The sequence below is a fragment of the Clupea harengus genome, chromosome 15 (genome assembly GCF_900700415.2).
Source record: "Clupea harengus chromosome 15, Ch_v2.0.2, whole genome shotgun sequence".
Taxonomy (NCBI): domain Eukaryota; kingdom Metazoa; phylum Chordata; class Actinopteri; order Clupeiformes; family Clupeidae; genus Clupea; species Clupea harengus.
In genome coordinates this window covers 22329988-22347191 of record NC_045166.1, presented here as the reverse complement: position 1 = coordinate 22347191, position 17204 = coordinate 22329988, and the positions used below count along the sequence as shown (strand labels likewise).

At 42.9% G+C, this 17204-nt stretch overlaps 1 protein-coding gene across 1 annotated transcript in view; it reads right to left on the bottom strand.

The window, feature by feature from the left end:
• The window catches only part of LOC105901295 (mannosyl-oligosaccharide 1,2-alpha-mannosidase IA-like), a 125623-nt gene that overhangs the window by 25628 nt on the left and 82791 nt on the right, over positions 1-17204 (bottom strand). Inside the window, exon 5 of the mRNA XM_031581597.2 lies at positions 7168-7262. Coding sequence (XP_031437457.1) covers positions 7168-7262 — 95 coding nt within the window. The remainder of the gene's footprint in view (positions 1-7167; positions 7263-17204) is intronic.

Here is a 17204-nt window from a genome sequence, read left to right as displayed (position 1 = left end):
GCAATGGGAGTGTATGATCGATGTTGTCTATAAAGGTATTTAGGTAAAGGTATTTACGGGAAAATATCTCGATCCACCTGTCACGTCTCTGTCTTTAGAGGGCAGCGCCAAATAACTGAACACAACTAAACTCACGCGTGCCTCGCGGCCACAATACCAAATTTCATCATATTTGATAGAATGAAGGACATATTAGTTGTGAATAGTATCACCGAGTTTGATAGGTATTGGTCAGGTAATAGCCGAGTGACAGCTGATTTGCTTTCTGATTTGACAGTACTAATTCGTGGTTTTTTTCAGCGCCAGATAACCGAACACAACTAAAGTCACGCGTGCCTCGCGGGCACAATACCAAATTTCATCATATTTGATAGAATGAAGGACATATTAGTTGTGAATAGTATGACCGAGTCTGACAGGTATTGGTCAGGTAATAGCCGAGTGACAGCTGATTTCACAAGCATTAACTTTAAACCAGAATATTTTAACTTCCCGGCATAGTCGCCCCGTAATGCCGTGCAGCGGGCGCATACTGTTATACTCTGTGATGCACTAGCTCAACGACGTTCCCTATATGTTCCTTACCGTTCTAATTACATGTCGTTGTTCTGTGTTGGGGCAGAGCTTATACAGGTGGGTGACGGTAGCACAGTCTGTTCGTGGTAACTTGCACCAGGGCATAAAGCCCGTGCCATTGTGACAGTGTGTTGTGTTTTAGTGTTTAATAAAAAGCCATAACAAATATACCACGCTTCCGTGATTTGTTACAATATAATGGTCTTGCTTCTATAATGTATAAACACGTAGGTTACAGGGTGGGTGTGGCAGAGAGAGAGAGGGAGAGCGATGATGCACACGGATATATCAGATTTAGCGACCGGAGCAAAGTTATGTTGCTGTAACGTTGAACTCTTTGCAATCAATAAATACAGTACTTAATAGGCTAATTGATACAATATCTCCTCGTTTGAGTGTGGTTGTTTGAGTGCAATGGGAGTGTATGATCGTTATTGTCTATAAAGCAGTGTTTCTCAAACTTTTTCAGACCAAGGACCACTTAGCCAATAAAAAAAAATTCGCGGACCATTTAACTAAATATCGCCGGAACAACATGCCTCCTACCCAAGACCTGGCGCCAGACAATTGTTAGCGCACACATGATTTTCGCGGGTGGGCTTTCCTTTTGTACGTACCAGTAGGCTAGTTATAGATATGACAATGCGCAAGGCGAGTTTGAAAGGTATTTGGTCAGGTAACAGCCCTTTGACAGCTGATTTGCTTTCTGATTTGACAGTACTGCTGTGTGTTTTAAGCAAATAAAATGTGGACTGTTTACAAGCGGGCACCTGCTATCCTTGATTATACAGTAAATACGTTGTGAAATGAAACAAAAACACATCACAGTTAAAGATGTATTAGTATTGATTGATTCACATCGATATGAATGGATGACATGACTAACAAGTGGTGGGAAATTAATATGAAAGTATTTGTTCGGTGAATTAGCGCGTTCTGTCCAAACAGTCGCAGTCAACGTTTTTGTCAACACTGGCACCACATAAGTATCGTAATTTGAACGTCCTTATACGTTTTTAAGGAGGGGTTGTAAAGGTACTCATATCTTCGGACCTCTTCTGTTATGTTTGTTCATAGTCAACAAGAATAAGCTTGTGAGACAGTCTGCAGGATATTCATAAAGTATGTTAGTATGTACAGTTGAGACAACGTATCGTCTCTTTCGTCTTCCGGGTCACGACCTGGCAGGGAGGGAGGGAGGAGGGCGGCGAGATCTCAAGCATGCGCAAAGACGCAAAGTCCAGTTCCTTATCCAATTCACCGTTACATGCCGCAATAGTCGAACTATCAACTGGATCGGATCGAGTTATCCAGGGGTGTTAGTCCGACTATGTGCGGTCCGACTACGATCCGACTAAGGTGCTTACATGAAACGGATAATGCGATTTCAGTCCGACTAAGGCAGTTATTCGAATCCATGTAACCACGGTCAGTGAGGTACTGTTCCACAGGGGTGTGTGTGTGTGTGTGTGTGTGTGTGTGTGTGTGTGTTTGTTTGTGTGTGTGTGTGTGTGTGTGTGTGTGTGTGTGTGTGTTTGTGTACAAAGAGTAAACTCCTGTCAGGTGTTTCTCTTCCCAAGGGCCTCTATGGTTTTGGGGAACTGCAGCCTCTATGCAAAGAAAAGCAGCATTTTACTGCATCCCAGACCCAGTCTTAAGGGACATGGAGGTTTTCATTTGTTTATGGTTTCCCTCCACAACAAATGCTTGAGGCGACACCTGCTCTAAAGTCCCATTATTCTCCATTTCACAAGCTGCTTTTTATACCAGCCCACAGCCAGGCTGAGATAGAGAGCTTATAAACCCTGTGGTAGAGCATTCTATATGCTGAATAAAACCAAAGATATGGATAAGAAAAGATATGAAAAGGAATGCTAAGATATCGATAATGCATGCAAAGGTATGCAGTGGTGGAAAGCTATGCAAAGTTGTACAATGTACCTTCTCACAACATCATAGCAAAGATGTTCATCCATTCAAACGATTACTTCAGTTATTAATCTACTGTTATGTAAAATGCTCAGATAAAAAAATATGAAATTTTCATAATATGAGAAGACGTGAGCTACTCTCAAGCAAAAAAGGAATGATGTTAGATATGTAAAGACAGTCGGAAAGATCTCCACCCATGTGGTTAAAACCAGCTAACTTCGCCATGGGCTCTGGGCCAAGCGGAGAGACAGCTGGATGAGGTGGTTTGTGTGACCGGGGGTTGATTGGCATTTGTGTTCCTGTAGCGAGGGAGCTAATCTGATCTGAACACGATCTGAGGGGCACATGATTCTTTTTTCACACTCCCAAGAGCGGGCATCGCCATAACAACCGGGCGTTTTAATTAATATCTGATGACTCAACCCCAGTGAGAGATTGAGATGGAGGAAGGGGGGAAGAGGGAGGAATGTTTTCACACGGCTCTCCTGAGATAAGAGACGAGAGGAGAGGAGAGAAGAGAGGAGGAGTTGCCTGGGAGATGAGGTGAGAAATCAGGCCGAATAATCTGCCTCAGGTGTCCGCTGTTCGAGAAACAAAACACCGAAATAACAAAATAAAAGCAGCTCTTTGTGGAGCCAGTTTCGGGATCCTGTTGTCATGACACTGTGCTTGTCAGATGTTCCCTGACCTGCCCTCTTATTCTGTTCTGAATGTCATGAGGCACAAACACAAACACACACACACACACACACACACACACACACACACACACACACAAACACATACACATACACACAAACACACTAAAGGCCAAATATAAATATGGATGGGATGTTTAGCACTAAAGCTTCCAGTTGCATTCAGAAGATGAAGCAAACTGATGGGAGCAGACAGTGGTACTAGGCTTAGTCTACCCCAAGGGTGTGTGTGTGTGTGTGTGTGTAGGTGTGTGTGTAGGTGTGTGTGTGTGTGTGTGTGTGTGTGTGTGTGTGTGTGTGTGTGTGTGTGTGTGTGTGTGTGTGTGTGTGTAGGTGTGTGTGTGTGTGTGTGTGTGTAGGTGTGTGTGTGTGTGTGTGTGTGTGTGTGTGTGTGTGTGTGTGTGTGTGTGTGTGTGTGTGTGTGTATGTGTGTGTCCTCTGTGCAGCTCCTTTTTTTCTGACACTTCTTTCTTTGAAATGTAACCTGCATCTTGGTTTTTCGACGTCTGGCAAGCATATCTGATCTAATCTCTACAGAGTTTGACATCATAGCATTCACCACTGAGTTACTAAATTGATGATCATTTAACTCAACAACATAAGTTACCAAATGGCAGTTAGGCACAACTAGCTCTACGCTGCACTGACAGTGAATAAAATAATCCAGTATAATTTTTTCTCATAAGCAACTAAAACTAACATATAAGTTCACATTAAACAGTGGGTCTGTCTGTTTTCAGTAATGTTGCTTGAATAACCACATAATTGTAATAGTTATTATATATAGTCATTGTAATAGTGATTGTGTTAAGAGTCACCATCATCATGTAGCCTGTAGCAATAATTATACAACAGTTGGATCGATGTATTCATTTATGATTGGACAAGCTCACTTGGACTCTTTACCACTAGAATTCCACGTTTGATATCATTTAAATTTTGAATTTTACTTACGACATCAACATTACATTCATTCAAAGTGAAAATTTGACATTTTAAGTTTTCAAGTGACGAAAGGAGGCGAATGGAGGGGAAGAATGTTCAAATTAACATGAAGATAGGGGAGTGAACAAATTAACATGAAGATAGGTGAGTGTTCAAATTAACATGAAGATAGGGGAGTGTTCAAATTAACATGAAGATAGGAGAGTGTTCAAATTAACATGAAGATAGGAGAGTGTTCAAATTAACATGAAGATAGGAGAGTGTTCAAATTAACATGAAGATAGGGGAGTGTTCAAATTAACATGAAGATAGGGGAGTGTTCAAATTAACATGAAGATAGGGGAGTGTTCAAATTAACATGAAGATAGGGGAGTGTTCAAATTAACATGAAGATAGGAGAGTGTTCAAATTAACATGAAGATAGGAGAGTGTTCAAATTAACATGAAGATAGGGGAGTGTTCAAATTAACATGAAGATAGGTGAGCGTTCAAATTAACATGAAGATAGGGGAGTGTTCAAATTAACATGAAGATAGGGGAGTGAACAAATTAACATGAAGATAGGGGAGTGAACAAATTAACATGAAGATAGGTGAGTGTTCAAATTAACATGAAGATAGGTGAGTGTTCAAATTAACATGAAGATAGGGGAGTGTTCAAATTAACATGAAGATAGGGGAGTGTTCAAATTAACATGAAGATAGGGGAGTGAACAAATTAACATGAAGATAGGGGAGTGTTCAAATTAACATGAAGATAGGTGAGTGTTCAAATTAACATGAAGATAGGGGAGTGTTCAAATTAACATGAAGATAGGAGAGTGTTCAAATTAACATGAAGATAGGGGAGTGAACAAATTAACATGAAGATAGGAGAGTGAACAAATGAATGTGCACAAATAGCCTCTCGCTCAACTTGCAGAATGGCAGTATTTGTTGCTTGGCAACTTAGATTGAAAAAAAATGTAGGGGCGGCAAAAATTAATAAACAAAAAAGAAATAGATCAAAGAAAACACAATCTGTTGTCTTCAAAACTCAATTATTTGGTAATATCACTTTACCAAACCCATGAACACGAGTGTCATATTGCTGAATAATAAAACAGCTAGATCAGTGTCATCTTGCCTAGGGCCGAATCACAGCCATGATGCTATCCTTTACCAACTCCACTCTCAATCGGGCTATATCGCTCAGTCATGCTATTCAATGCCTACATGATGTAGAGGCCCAGAAACATAGAAAGCCTGGTCAGACGCCCAGTACACATTTCCTGTAAGTTATCTCATGGTCAAATCTCTCTTATTAACCTATACGTTCTGTATAAAATGTTGTGATCATTACTTTTCTCTCATTCTTCAGTTGGATTGGTGGGACTGCCATGAAATTTCATTACTTTGCGAGAATCTTTTTGGTTTATTGATTTATAAGTGCATATATGCACAATGGAACTTTTGTCTCCTTGGGATATTAGGCTATCCATCCCTACTCTTCACTTACCTCTCCACTATATTGTACATAAATAATTTCCCTAATATCTCATGTAGCTTACTTTCAAGCGTGTTTATTAGGCCCATAGGCCTATACGTTAAATAATGTGAAGACAACTCATAAGAAAATACATTCTAAAAAGGGATCTCATTATTATCTACTTAGTTTTTCATAAACAAAAATGAGCTTAAAAGTGAGATTGAGGCTTAAATCTCCTCCTCCTCAGATATTTATATTTCTCCTATGGTGTTAAAGGAAAGATCTCAACAGGGTCACAAATCATACTGTTTTTACTTATTGTTTTGACATCTCAATATAACCTCCTCTGTTTCTCTCTCAAGACAACCTTGGTGTTTGGGGATGACGCACAGATTTTCACTAATAAAGTGCATTTAACTAAGAAGTTCAAAGCTGTTGTGGAAAGGGGTACCTTGGAGATCTTTTTTGGTAATTATGGTTGATTGTTTACAAAAATCGAATTTCTGTCTCAAACAGTTTCTCCGAGGGAATTCTTAGGCGAAAAGTCTGTGATTAAATTGATATATTGAAACAATAATGGGATCCATCTTTGAGAGCTGAAAATGTCCTATAGGCACAGCAATGATTACACTTTTATCAATTCCACACAACATATTTAATCATTTCTCAATGACAACTGCTTAACAGCTTAAATAATTTCATAACATGCTCTGATGTCGGTTAGACTTGAACCAAACAAATGGATAAGTGCTTCATGCTACTCTAGTGTCCTATGAGTGCATATGTAAGGGTCAATGTAATAAAGTACACACACACACACTCACACACACACACACACACACATACATGTGCAGAGAGAGAGAGACAGTAAGACTTGTGGTCCCGGTAGTTACACATAACTGTGGGGTGTGGTGGACCAATGGTTAGCATCGTCACCCTTTTAGCAGATGACCCCCGCTGCAAGGTATCTCAGTAGCTCTGGAAAAAAGCGTTCGCTGAATACCTGACCTCTACATAACAAAGTAACACGTGACACACAATGGAATGGCACCAAACACACTTTATTATGCTTGCTGCCCAAATGGAGCCAACTCTCTGCTGGCACACCAACAGCTACAAACACACTCTATCTATCAACCTCTGACCTGGCTCGACGGGATGTATTGGTGTGTCAAACACTGACAAGTCAAATAGAGCCCTTTGAGATTTCGCTCTCTTTTTGAGAACATTTCTACCTTTCAGCCAGTGCCGGATGAAGAGAACAACAGAGCCCACCATTTTGTGAAATGCTCTGGTCCTTTGAGGGATGGCTGTATTATCAGGTGTGTGTGTGTGTGACTGACCTCTTCATGTTGAGCAGGGCCCAGTGTGTGTGTGTGTGCGTGTGTGTGTGTGTGTGTGTGTGTGTGTGTGTGTGTGTGTGTGTGTGTGTGTGTATGTGTGTGTGTGTGTGACTGACCTCTTCATGTTGAGCAGGGCCCAGGGTGTGTGTGTGTGTGTGTGTGTGTGTATGTGTGTGTGTGTGTGTGTGTGTGTGTGTGAGACTGACCTCTTCATGTTGAGCAGGGCCCAGGGGATGCCTGTGGGTGTCTTGAATGCAGGTAACAGCTTCTCCCCTAACTCCACAGCTTTCTTCCGGAACACCTGAGGATAGAGAGAAACACAGGAAAAAAAACATCAGCATATTTCTGCACTCAGAGACATAATAAAGTTAACTGAGGTCTAAGTCATACCTGCATGATTACATTAATTAGACAAATCCCAGGGCATTTGGAGGAAAAACAGCCCCACAACATCACAGACCCTCCACCATACTTAACAGTGGGGGTCAGGTTCTTTACAGTATAGTCATCCTCCTTTTTACGCCAAACACAAGTGTTTGTTGCCAAAAAGCTCAATCTTCGTTTCATCTGACCACAGAACATGGTTCCAGTCAAAGTCCCAGTAGCAAACTCAAGGTGGTCACGTTTTGTGGTTAAATGACAGGAAAGGCTTTTTTTCTGGCATGCCTTCCAAATAATCTGTTGGCATGGAGATGGCATCTGATGGTAGTTTCGGAGACTTGGTGACCCCACGATGCTACTTTTTTCTGTAACTCATTAGCAGTAATCCTTGGGGGGGTGTTCTCTGGAAAATAATGGTCCCATCAACCTCCAACAAATGAACGGTAGTAATACCTGCAAGATTCCATGAATTAGACTCGAGTCCCCACAAACAGTTAAAACAATTAGATTTGAACACCCTCAATTAAAATTAAATTAAATCCAGTTAAATTTCATCATCAGGTACGCCACTTGCCTATTGAATACAATTACTTTCATTGTCAGATATTAAGAGGCGCTAATCATAAAAGGAGTATGTGACACACAATTCAGCACAAGGCTATTACAATCTCATCTTGGACATCAGTCAGTGCTTTACCAATGACCTCTGTGTATGAGTGATTGTGTGAGAGATAGAGAGAGATGGATGGCAACCACTCATCATATCTCTACCCTGCTATCAGTACAGAAGAGCTTGTATGTGACATACACACAACACACACACACAACACACACACAACACACACACACACACACACACACACACACACACACACACACACACACACAACACACACACACACACACACACACACACACACACACACCACACACACACACACACTCACACTTGAGATAGACCGACATATTGGTTTCTGCCCCTTTGATGTTTATCGTTTCGATCGATGCACACTCTTATGTTTCTCTACATTTGGCAGGTCTAGGTGAGAACCATAACCATAACATTTGCAGCAAAGACCACTGGCGCACCAGGAAGTAACATTGGGCGAGACAAAGACATTCACTGCACATTTACTGGCACAGGCTGGTTACAGTTTTTTACGATTGGATAAACACTAAAATCAAAAGCATAACACAATTATCAAGATCTTTACTCAAGGAGCAAAACAACGGCTCAGATTTGCACCACTATAAGCATATGTCAACATCACACTTTTTGCGAAACAATACACACAAGTGATTTTCAAAACACTAAACACACTTGAATGCTTTAGACACAGAAATACAGTGGGGAAAATAAGTATTTGAACCCCTGCTGATTTCGCAAGTTTGACCACTTGCAAAGAAATGTGTGATCTATAATTGTAATAGTAGGTGTATTTTAACAGTGAGAAACAGAATATCAACAAAAAAATCCAGAAAACTGCATTTTATAACATTTATGACTTCATTTGCATTTGATGCAGAAAATAAGTATTTGAACCCCTAGCAAAACATGACTTAGTACTTGGTGGAATAACCCTTATTGGCAAGCACAGACGTCAGACTTTTCTTGTAGTTGGTCACCAGGTTTACACACATCTCAGGAGGGATTTTGGTCCACTCCTCTTTGCAGATCCTCTCCAAATCCTTAAGGTTGCGTTTTCAATGGGAGGGAATGAGGGAATGAGGTTCAAGCCCAATATTCCACGTTACATGGCCCCATCCATAGTCCCCTCGATGCAGTGGAGTTTTCCTGTACCCTTGGCAGAGAAACAGCCCCAAAGCATAATGTTTCCACCTCCATGCTTGACGGTGGGGATGGTCTCATATTCAGCATTCTTCCCCCTTCAAACGCGGCAAGTCGAGTTGATGCCAAAGAGCTTGATTTTGGTCTCATCTGACCACATCCTGTCTCCCAATCCTCCTTAGAATCATTTAAGTGTTCATTGGCAAACTTCAGACGGCCCTGTACATGTGCTTCCTTGAGCAGGGGGACCTTGCGAGTGCTGCAGTACTTCAAACCATTACGGCGTAGTGTGTTGCCAATGGTTTTCTTGGTGACTGTGGTCCCAGCTGCCTTGAGATCATTCACAAGCTCCCCCTGTGTAGTTCTGGGGTTATTCTGCACCTTTCGGATGATCACCGATACCGCACGAGGGGATATCTTGCATGGAGCCCCAGACCTAGAGCGATTGACAGTTGTTTGGTGTTGCTTCCATTAACGAATAATCGCACCAATAGTTGTCTGCTTCTCACCAAGCTGCTTGCCGATGGTTTTGTAACCCATTCCAGCCTTGTGCAGGTCTACAATCTTATCTCTGACGTCCTTGGTCAACTCTTTGGTCTTGCCCATGGTGGTGAGGTTGAAGGTGTGAAGTATGATTCTTTGGACAGGTTTCTTTTATACACGTCACCAGTTGAGATCAGGTGTACCTTATTAGGCCTAATGAGGACTAATCTGTGTGCTTCTTGGGCACATAAATGGTCATTGGGAGCCAGAATTCTTGCTGTTTGCTTGGGGGTTCAAATACTTATTTTCTGCATCAAATACAAAAAAAGTCATAAATGTTATAAAATGCAGTTTTCTGGATTTGTTTGTTGATATTCTATTTCTCAGTGTTAAAATACACCTACCATTACAATTATAGATCACACATTTCTTTGCAAGTGGCCAAACTTGCGAAATCGGCAGGGGTTCAAATACTTATTTTCCCCACTGTATATCAAGAGGTCACTTCCTTGCAATTCCAAAACACTGACTGTCAAATTACCACACTTATGAGCCTGTCAAATAAACACAGCCATCAAGTGTGCAAACACATGATTGCTTAATTGTAGACACACCAAACAGGTTTAAGCACTATAGAAATGCAGCAGATGAGTTAATCTGTCTTCAACCAAAATGGAAGGAGTCAAAAGAAGAAGAGTGAGGGTGAGAGGGGGAATCCACAGAGGAGGAGAAGGAGGAAGAGGCGGAGGCCATGCCAGAAGGTGAGGTCGAGGTGGAGGTAGAGGAGGAGGAAGACCTGAAGCAGGAGGAAAACGTGCTCAAAGAAGAAGAAGACCAAATTTATCAAATAAACTTGAAAGGAGGACGGGGGCCCATATTCACGCAAGAACAAGATCGAGAGATCATAAACATGGTTTTGGCAAATAATGCTATCAGGCTCAGAGAAATTCAAGCCAATATTATCGGTGACCATGCAATTTTCAATACAGTAATGTCCATCAGGTCTCTCAGTCAACACTGGTACACATCCTAAAAAGACATCAGGGTAAAATGAAACAACTTTATTTGTACAGTATTTTCAGTTTTTTTTCTGATCTTTTTTTAATGGAATTGTAACCTGTACTGGAAACATCATTTTAAGTTTGTCTGATATTTGCTGAGCTTACAGTGTTATGCACACTACTGAAGTAGCATGAAAACTGGGACATGTTTTGTTGTGATTCTCCATGTTGACTGATTTGGGTATATGGAGAGAATTAAATAATATTTTCATCAGTCTGCAGCATTGGTCTTGTGTAGTGTTTGTTGAATTTATTGCATATTCGCACTTTCTCTGTGTACTTCACTTACACTACTCTAATCACTGAGAAGTAGAATTGCTAAAAGTGTTTTAGGTTTATAACAGCAGTGTGTAAGTGGTACAAACAGAATTCAGTCATATGCAACGTGTGTTTCATATGGTAACAAAATATGGTTTTGTTAAATTAGTGTATAGTTTTTACAAGAGTGTTTCATTTTGCAATGGATCTGAGGTGTTTTGCTCATTGGGTGTGTGGTTGTGCTAATTGTGTGAGGTGTATTGAAAAACAAAACAAAGCAGTCAAAATTGTGTTTAAGCAATCGAGAAAAACTGTAATTATATCAATTTCCCAATTTATATACAGTACTTATATAGTATTTATATATGACAATCTTTTTTTTAGCAAATTCACACAGGCACATAGAGACATAGTTTTTGACATGGATTTCACAGATTGGTTTCTATTTTAAGTTAGTAAAACAATGATTATTCCCCAGTGGTGTAAAATCTGTGCATTGCCTGTTTCTTCTCGGAGAAGGTATTCACAAATGAACACATTATAATTCCCTTTATGTATTTTGTTCATGCAACAGCCGAATAGAATAAATAAATATTGACCCAAACTATCGGTCGACCCCTTATTCACACACACTCAGTCACATACAAATACATGCATGCATTGAAAGTTCCTATTACCAGCAATCTCTACAAAACACAACTACATTTCTCAGGCAGGTGGGTATGGCAGCATCTGCACCATCTTTTTCTGGCCCAGGAAAATACAGATCGACTCAAACTGACTGATGCTATCTGTGATGCTTTCTCAATGTGATGCAGGGTGATGCACTGTTTCCATGTTTATCAGCATGGTCCACGATCACCTGACCTCATTTCTGTGGCACTGAAGTGAACATGGAACCACCTCCTATCTCCTACCAGTGCAGTGGGGTTACGGAGAGAGCAGAGAGATGTCTCACAAAACCTGCACCTGTCTGCTCCACATCACAGCTGCTGCCATCTTCCTACCAGTGCCATCGATCCCATCTGGGTCACTGACTACGCCAGGACAGGACAGACTCCCAGTCAGTCACATAAGAGGCATGGCTCCCTGACCCAGTCCATGACTTTCAGGCCAGATGAAAAGGAGGCTCACATGAGTAACAGAGAGAGAAAGAGAGTGATGCAGAGAGAGAGAGTGAGGGATAGAGAGAAAGAATGCAGGAGAGGTAAGTGGGGAATACATCCATATTGAAGACCTGACCAACAGACCTGCCCTCCCTCATCCGTGCTCCCTCTCTCCTTCGATCGCTCTCATGCACTCGCTCAGCTGCACTCTGATCTGTTTGATCTTCACAGCCTGATGCTGCTGCTGGGGCTACGAGACATCTAACACCCGCATAAACACATGTGCACATTCATGTACAATCACACACACACACACACACACACACACACAATTCACAGAAACACGCACATACATGCACACACACATACAGTCATATAACACAGACGCCTCATTAGTGTTGTAAATCCTCACTGTCCTCACCTGTTAAACCCATCCCACCACGCTCACATGGGACCTCACAAGGAAAGAGAACAAGAGAAATGAAAAAGACTGAGAAAAAAAAATTATAGATTGTGAGATACAAAGAGAGAGAGAGGGAGAGAGAAGAAAGGGAGCCAGAGATTCAGAATGACAGTGAGTCCTCTTGAGAGACTGGAGTGTGTGTGTGAGTGAATGTGAGTTTGTGTGAGTGAGTGAGTGTGTGTGAGTGAGTGAGTGTGTGTGTGAGAGTGAATGTGTGTGAGTGTGTGTAGTTTTGTGTGGGCCGTCTGCGCTTCCACGGTAATCAGTGTGTCTGACGCCTCCAGCAGCTCGGCCTTATTAGATTGGACTTTTTCTGGCAACTTTCAGAGCACATTATGAAAGTAATCTGGAGCACCACACGCCTGCTGTATTTACTGAAGGACATTACAAATCATCAGACACACGCTCACACACCAAGCGTGACATGTTGTGACACATTGTGTCACACATTCTCACACACCCATACCCATACAGAGTACAAACACATTCACACACACACACACACACACACACACACACACACACACACTCACACTCACACTCACACTCACACACACACACACACACACACACACACACACACACACACTCACACTCACACTCACACTCACACTCACACTCACACACACACACACACACACACACACTCACACTCACATCTTGGCTGCATGCCGTGCCAATGATGAGAATGTATCCTAGTTCTGGCTACATCTCATCTGGAGGCTTTGATTAATGTGTTTAATAAAAGCCAGATAGAGTCGCGGCTGAATAAATAAACTCGCGCGACCATCTGAGGCCATCAAATCAACTGTCAGCGGGGTTCCTACACGCACTCCCACCGGCCCCCTTACACACAGGCAGTATCCATGATGGATGAGAGAGTGTTGAACAGGATATTGACAATGATAACAACCTGCGGACAGACTAATAAACACACAAATGACTTGAACACACATGCACACACATGTGAGGCACGGAACGACCAAAATGACTGGTGATAAATCCTTATCAATATGAAATATAAATGTGACATATTTAATGGTTGAGCATGTTAACCTAGGAAGGTGTAATGTGTGTGTTTATGGGTCATTCACACACACTCTTCCATAACTACCACGCTGATTGGAAATTGTAAAACGGGCAGCAGTGAGAGCCGCCCACCAGCAGAGGAAATAACAACAGAGATAAGCTGAGCTGGAGCTGTCAGTCTCCGGCAGCACAATAGCAGTGGAGAGGCTAAACAAACAGTGTGTGTGTGTGTGTGTGTGTGTGCGTGCGTGCGTGCGCGCGCGTGTGTGTGTGTGTGTGTGCGTGTGGAGTGGGCGAACAAGCTGTACCCGTCATTAGAGGAAAACACTCTTAGTCCAAAACACCAAACACATGGAGCCACACATAAGCGGGTTTGTGTGTGTTTGACTGTAAGCCAACAGAGTAGAGCCACTCACTCAACTCAGAGGTGAAGGCTATCACAAAAACCTATTTCACTTCTCCGCATTCTCTTTGTTCTGGGATGGGGAGTGTGTGTGTGTGTGTGTGTGTGTGGGTGAACAGAAGGAACACATTCATCATTCACTCACTCATATAAGCAGGTTTGTGTGTGACTGTAAGCCAACAGAGCAGAAACACAAACAAATCTGTTTGAACTCCTTGCCCACTGATCCCCATTATCTTTCTTCTTAGCTGCTCCAATACACTTTGGAGGAGAAAGGACAAACCCCAACAGCAAGAGGGTGTGTGTGTGTGTTTGTGTGTGTGTGTGTGTGTGAGAGAGTGAGAATGTGTGAATGTGTGAATGTGAGGGTGTGTGTATGTGAGTATGAATGAGTGTGGGGGTGGGTCAGAGTAAGAGTGTGTGTGTGTGTGTGTGTGTGTGAGTGAGTGAAAGAGAGAGAGAGAGTAAGAGACTGTGTGTGTGTGTGTGAGAGAGAGAGAGAGAGAGAGAGAGTAAGAGACTGTGTGTGTGTGTGAGAGAGAGAGAGAGAGTAAGAGACTGTGTGTGAGAGAGAGAGAGAGAGAGAGAGTAAGAGACTGTGTGTGTGTGTGAGAGAGAGAGAGAGTAAGAGACTGTGTGTGTGGTGTCTGTGTCCACAGAGGGTCTATATTTCTGTCACCAGTATGAAGGCTAACACTTCCAGCACGCTTGGGGCCTCTGTTGCTGCTGCCATCGTATCAGTAAAACAAGATGAATTACAGGTCCGGCTCCGGCTGGCAGAGGAGCCCCCAGGGCCCTCGTCCCAATTTACTGCAGCGGGGGACGGAGAGACGGACGACCGGCGGCCCCGCCTGAGCTCCAGAGACCCAGCTGACCCTCTAGCAGGGCCCCTCAGGGAGCGGAGGACTGGTGAAGGGGAGAGGAGACCGGGGGAACTGGGGGGAAAGAAACGCCTGCAAGGGTCACCAGTCCTCCACTCTCCAACAAGCATCACAGGGACACTACAGTAGCCCAGAGAGGACACAGGAGTAGTGCGTACGGAGCTGGTTTAAGAGATAAAACCTTGAGACACATACTCCTCTTAAACATGGCATGCCGCCCATTTACATTTTTGAGACATGCACCACTAAGCTTTAGAAGATATAATCATTTTAGAGATTAATAATGTACATAATCTGCTGACAGAATTCTCCCCAGTGTTCCTGAAACGTACTCCTTGACTTTGTGAGAAGAGTGAGGAGAGTGCAACACTGAGGCACTGAGGCGATCTCAACCCTTTCCCTGATTAATGTAGTCTCACTTTGGCTGGGCTGGCTTGGCGATGAAACATTTCAGGAGATGTTTTTTTCTCACTCTCTCTCTCTGAAGTTAGCCCATTATTAAGTGGAGTTGTCTGAAATGTTGTTGGGGGGGTAATGAGGATGAACAAAAAAAATAAAAAAATTGGCTCCAAAATGCAGTGTTAAAAAAAGCAAAGAGAGGGAGAGAGAGAGAAGCGAGAGAGAGAGAGAGAGAGAGAGAGAGAGAGAGAGAGAGAGAGAGAGTGTAGCTGTGTCAGGGCTGTAATGGAACAAACATCTAGCACAGGCCAGACGGTGCCAGCCTCTATTACCTAGAGAAGCCTACTTTAAGCGAGCACTGCAATTAGTCACCCAGCAGCACCACTGACACTCAATCTGTCCTCAATTAGACACTCCAGCCACATGAAGAGAGGCATGGAGATCGGGAACAGGTCTGACGAGTGCTCTCCTCTTCTGGTATGGTGGCATGTGTGAATGCGCAGAAGCCAGAACTAAGAGAACTAAGTTCCCAGCTAAAAGTTCCCAATTCTGTGAACTCTGCTAAACTGCAGAGAAGCTCATGAACCTTATCTTACCATATATATGAGAGACAGGTTGGGTTTGAGGCGCACTGAGAAACAAATGTGTTCAAGGCTTGAATTGAATCGCTCAGGTGGAAATGAACCAAAGTGCAGACAAAAATAGTCCCATTTGACAGGTAAACTGGTGGGTGAACTGAGGAGTTAGTGGAGGACAGGTAATGGCAGTAATGTGCGTTCAGTGTGTCTCTTTTGGAAGTGCCGGTGGGGAGGAACCTGCTTTAAATGCCATATGGATGGATGTATTCAAAAGTTACACCCGTTCGCTCTTTCTTAATGAGTGATAAAATATTGGGCCGTAAAATTTTAATTGCTGTCGTCAATTAGGCGTCGCTGTAAAAACAAGTCACCTGCCCAAACAGCTTTCTCTGTTTATGTCACACTCATCTCTCTCTCTCTCTCTCTCTCTCTCTCTCTCTCTCTCTCTCTCTCTCTCTCTCTTCTCTCAGTGCTGGTGTTTTGTATTGCCTAATGGCCTGGTGCAGTGGAGCCCAGACTCGAGGGAGCTGGTTTTGAAAGGGCACTTCAAAGGCAATTACTGCGCTCGTTTGTAGGGATTCATGTGAAGTCAGCAATCTACACAAGGAGAACTAGAGGAGGAGGAGGAGTGGGAGGAGGAGTGGGAGAGACTGAGAAAGTGACTGACAACAGCGTGGAGCAAGGGACAGCGGAGGGACGGGACGATGAGAAAGCAAAGTTGAAGAGAGTGTGGAAAAGACCGAAAGCAAAACAAACAGAGGGGTAGAGACAGGGAGAGAGGGAGAGAGAGAGATAGAGAGGGTAAGACAAAAAGGATGGACAGAGATGGACAGCAGCAGTGAAAGAGTCAGAATGGAAAAGAAGAGAAAGAGTCAGAATGAAAAAGAAGAGAAAGAGTCAGAATGAAAAAGAAGAGAAAGAGTCAGAATGAAAAAGAAGAGAAAGAGTCAGAATGAAAAAGAAGAGAAAGAGTCAGAATGAAAAAGAAGAGAAAGAGTCCGAATGAAAAAGAAGAGAAAGAGTCAGAATGAAAAAGAAGAGAAAGAGTCAGAATGAAAAAGAAGAGAAAGAGTCAGAATGAAAAAGAAGAGAAAGAGTCCGAATGAAAAAGATCAGATACTTGGGCAGCACTGAGTGCTAGAGGGATGCATAGGTCAGAAAAGCACACAGATGTCTATGGTTCTCTTCTCTGGGTCTTTGGTCTCTGTGTGTGTGTGTGTGAGAGCAACAGCAGTAGCCTCTTGGCAGATGAGGAGGCCTTGAGCAGCAGCCCAGTAGATGTGCTGATGTGAGGTTAAGCAGTGCTGACTGGTCACTGGGGCAGAACTGGCTCAACATCCTCTCAGCTCCAGACCAGAGGAGCAGCTCCACATCCCCAGACACATCCCACCCCCCTCCGCACCCCCCACCCC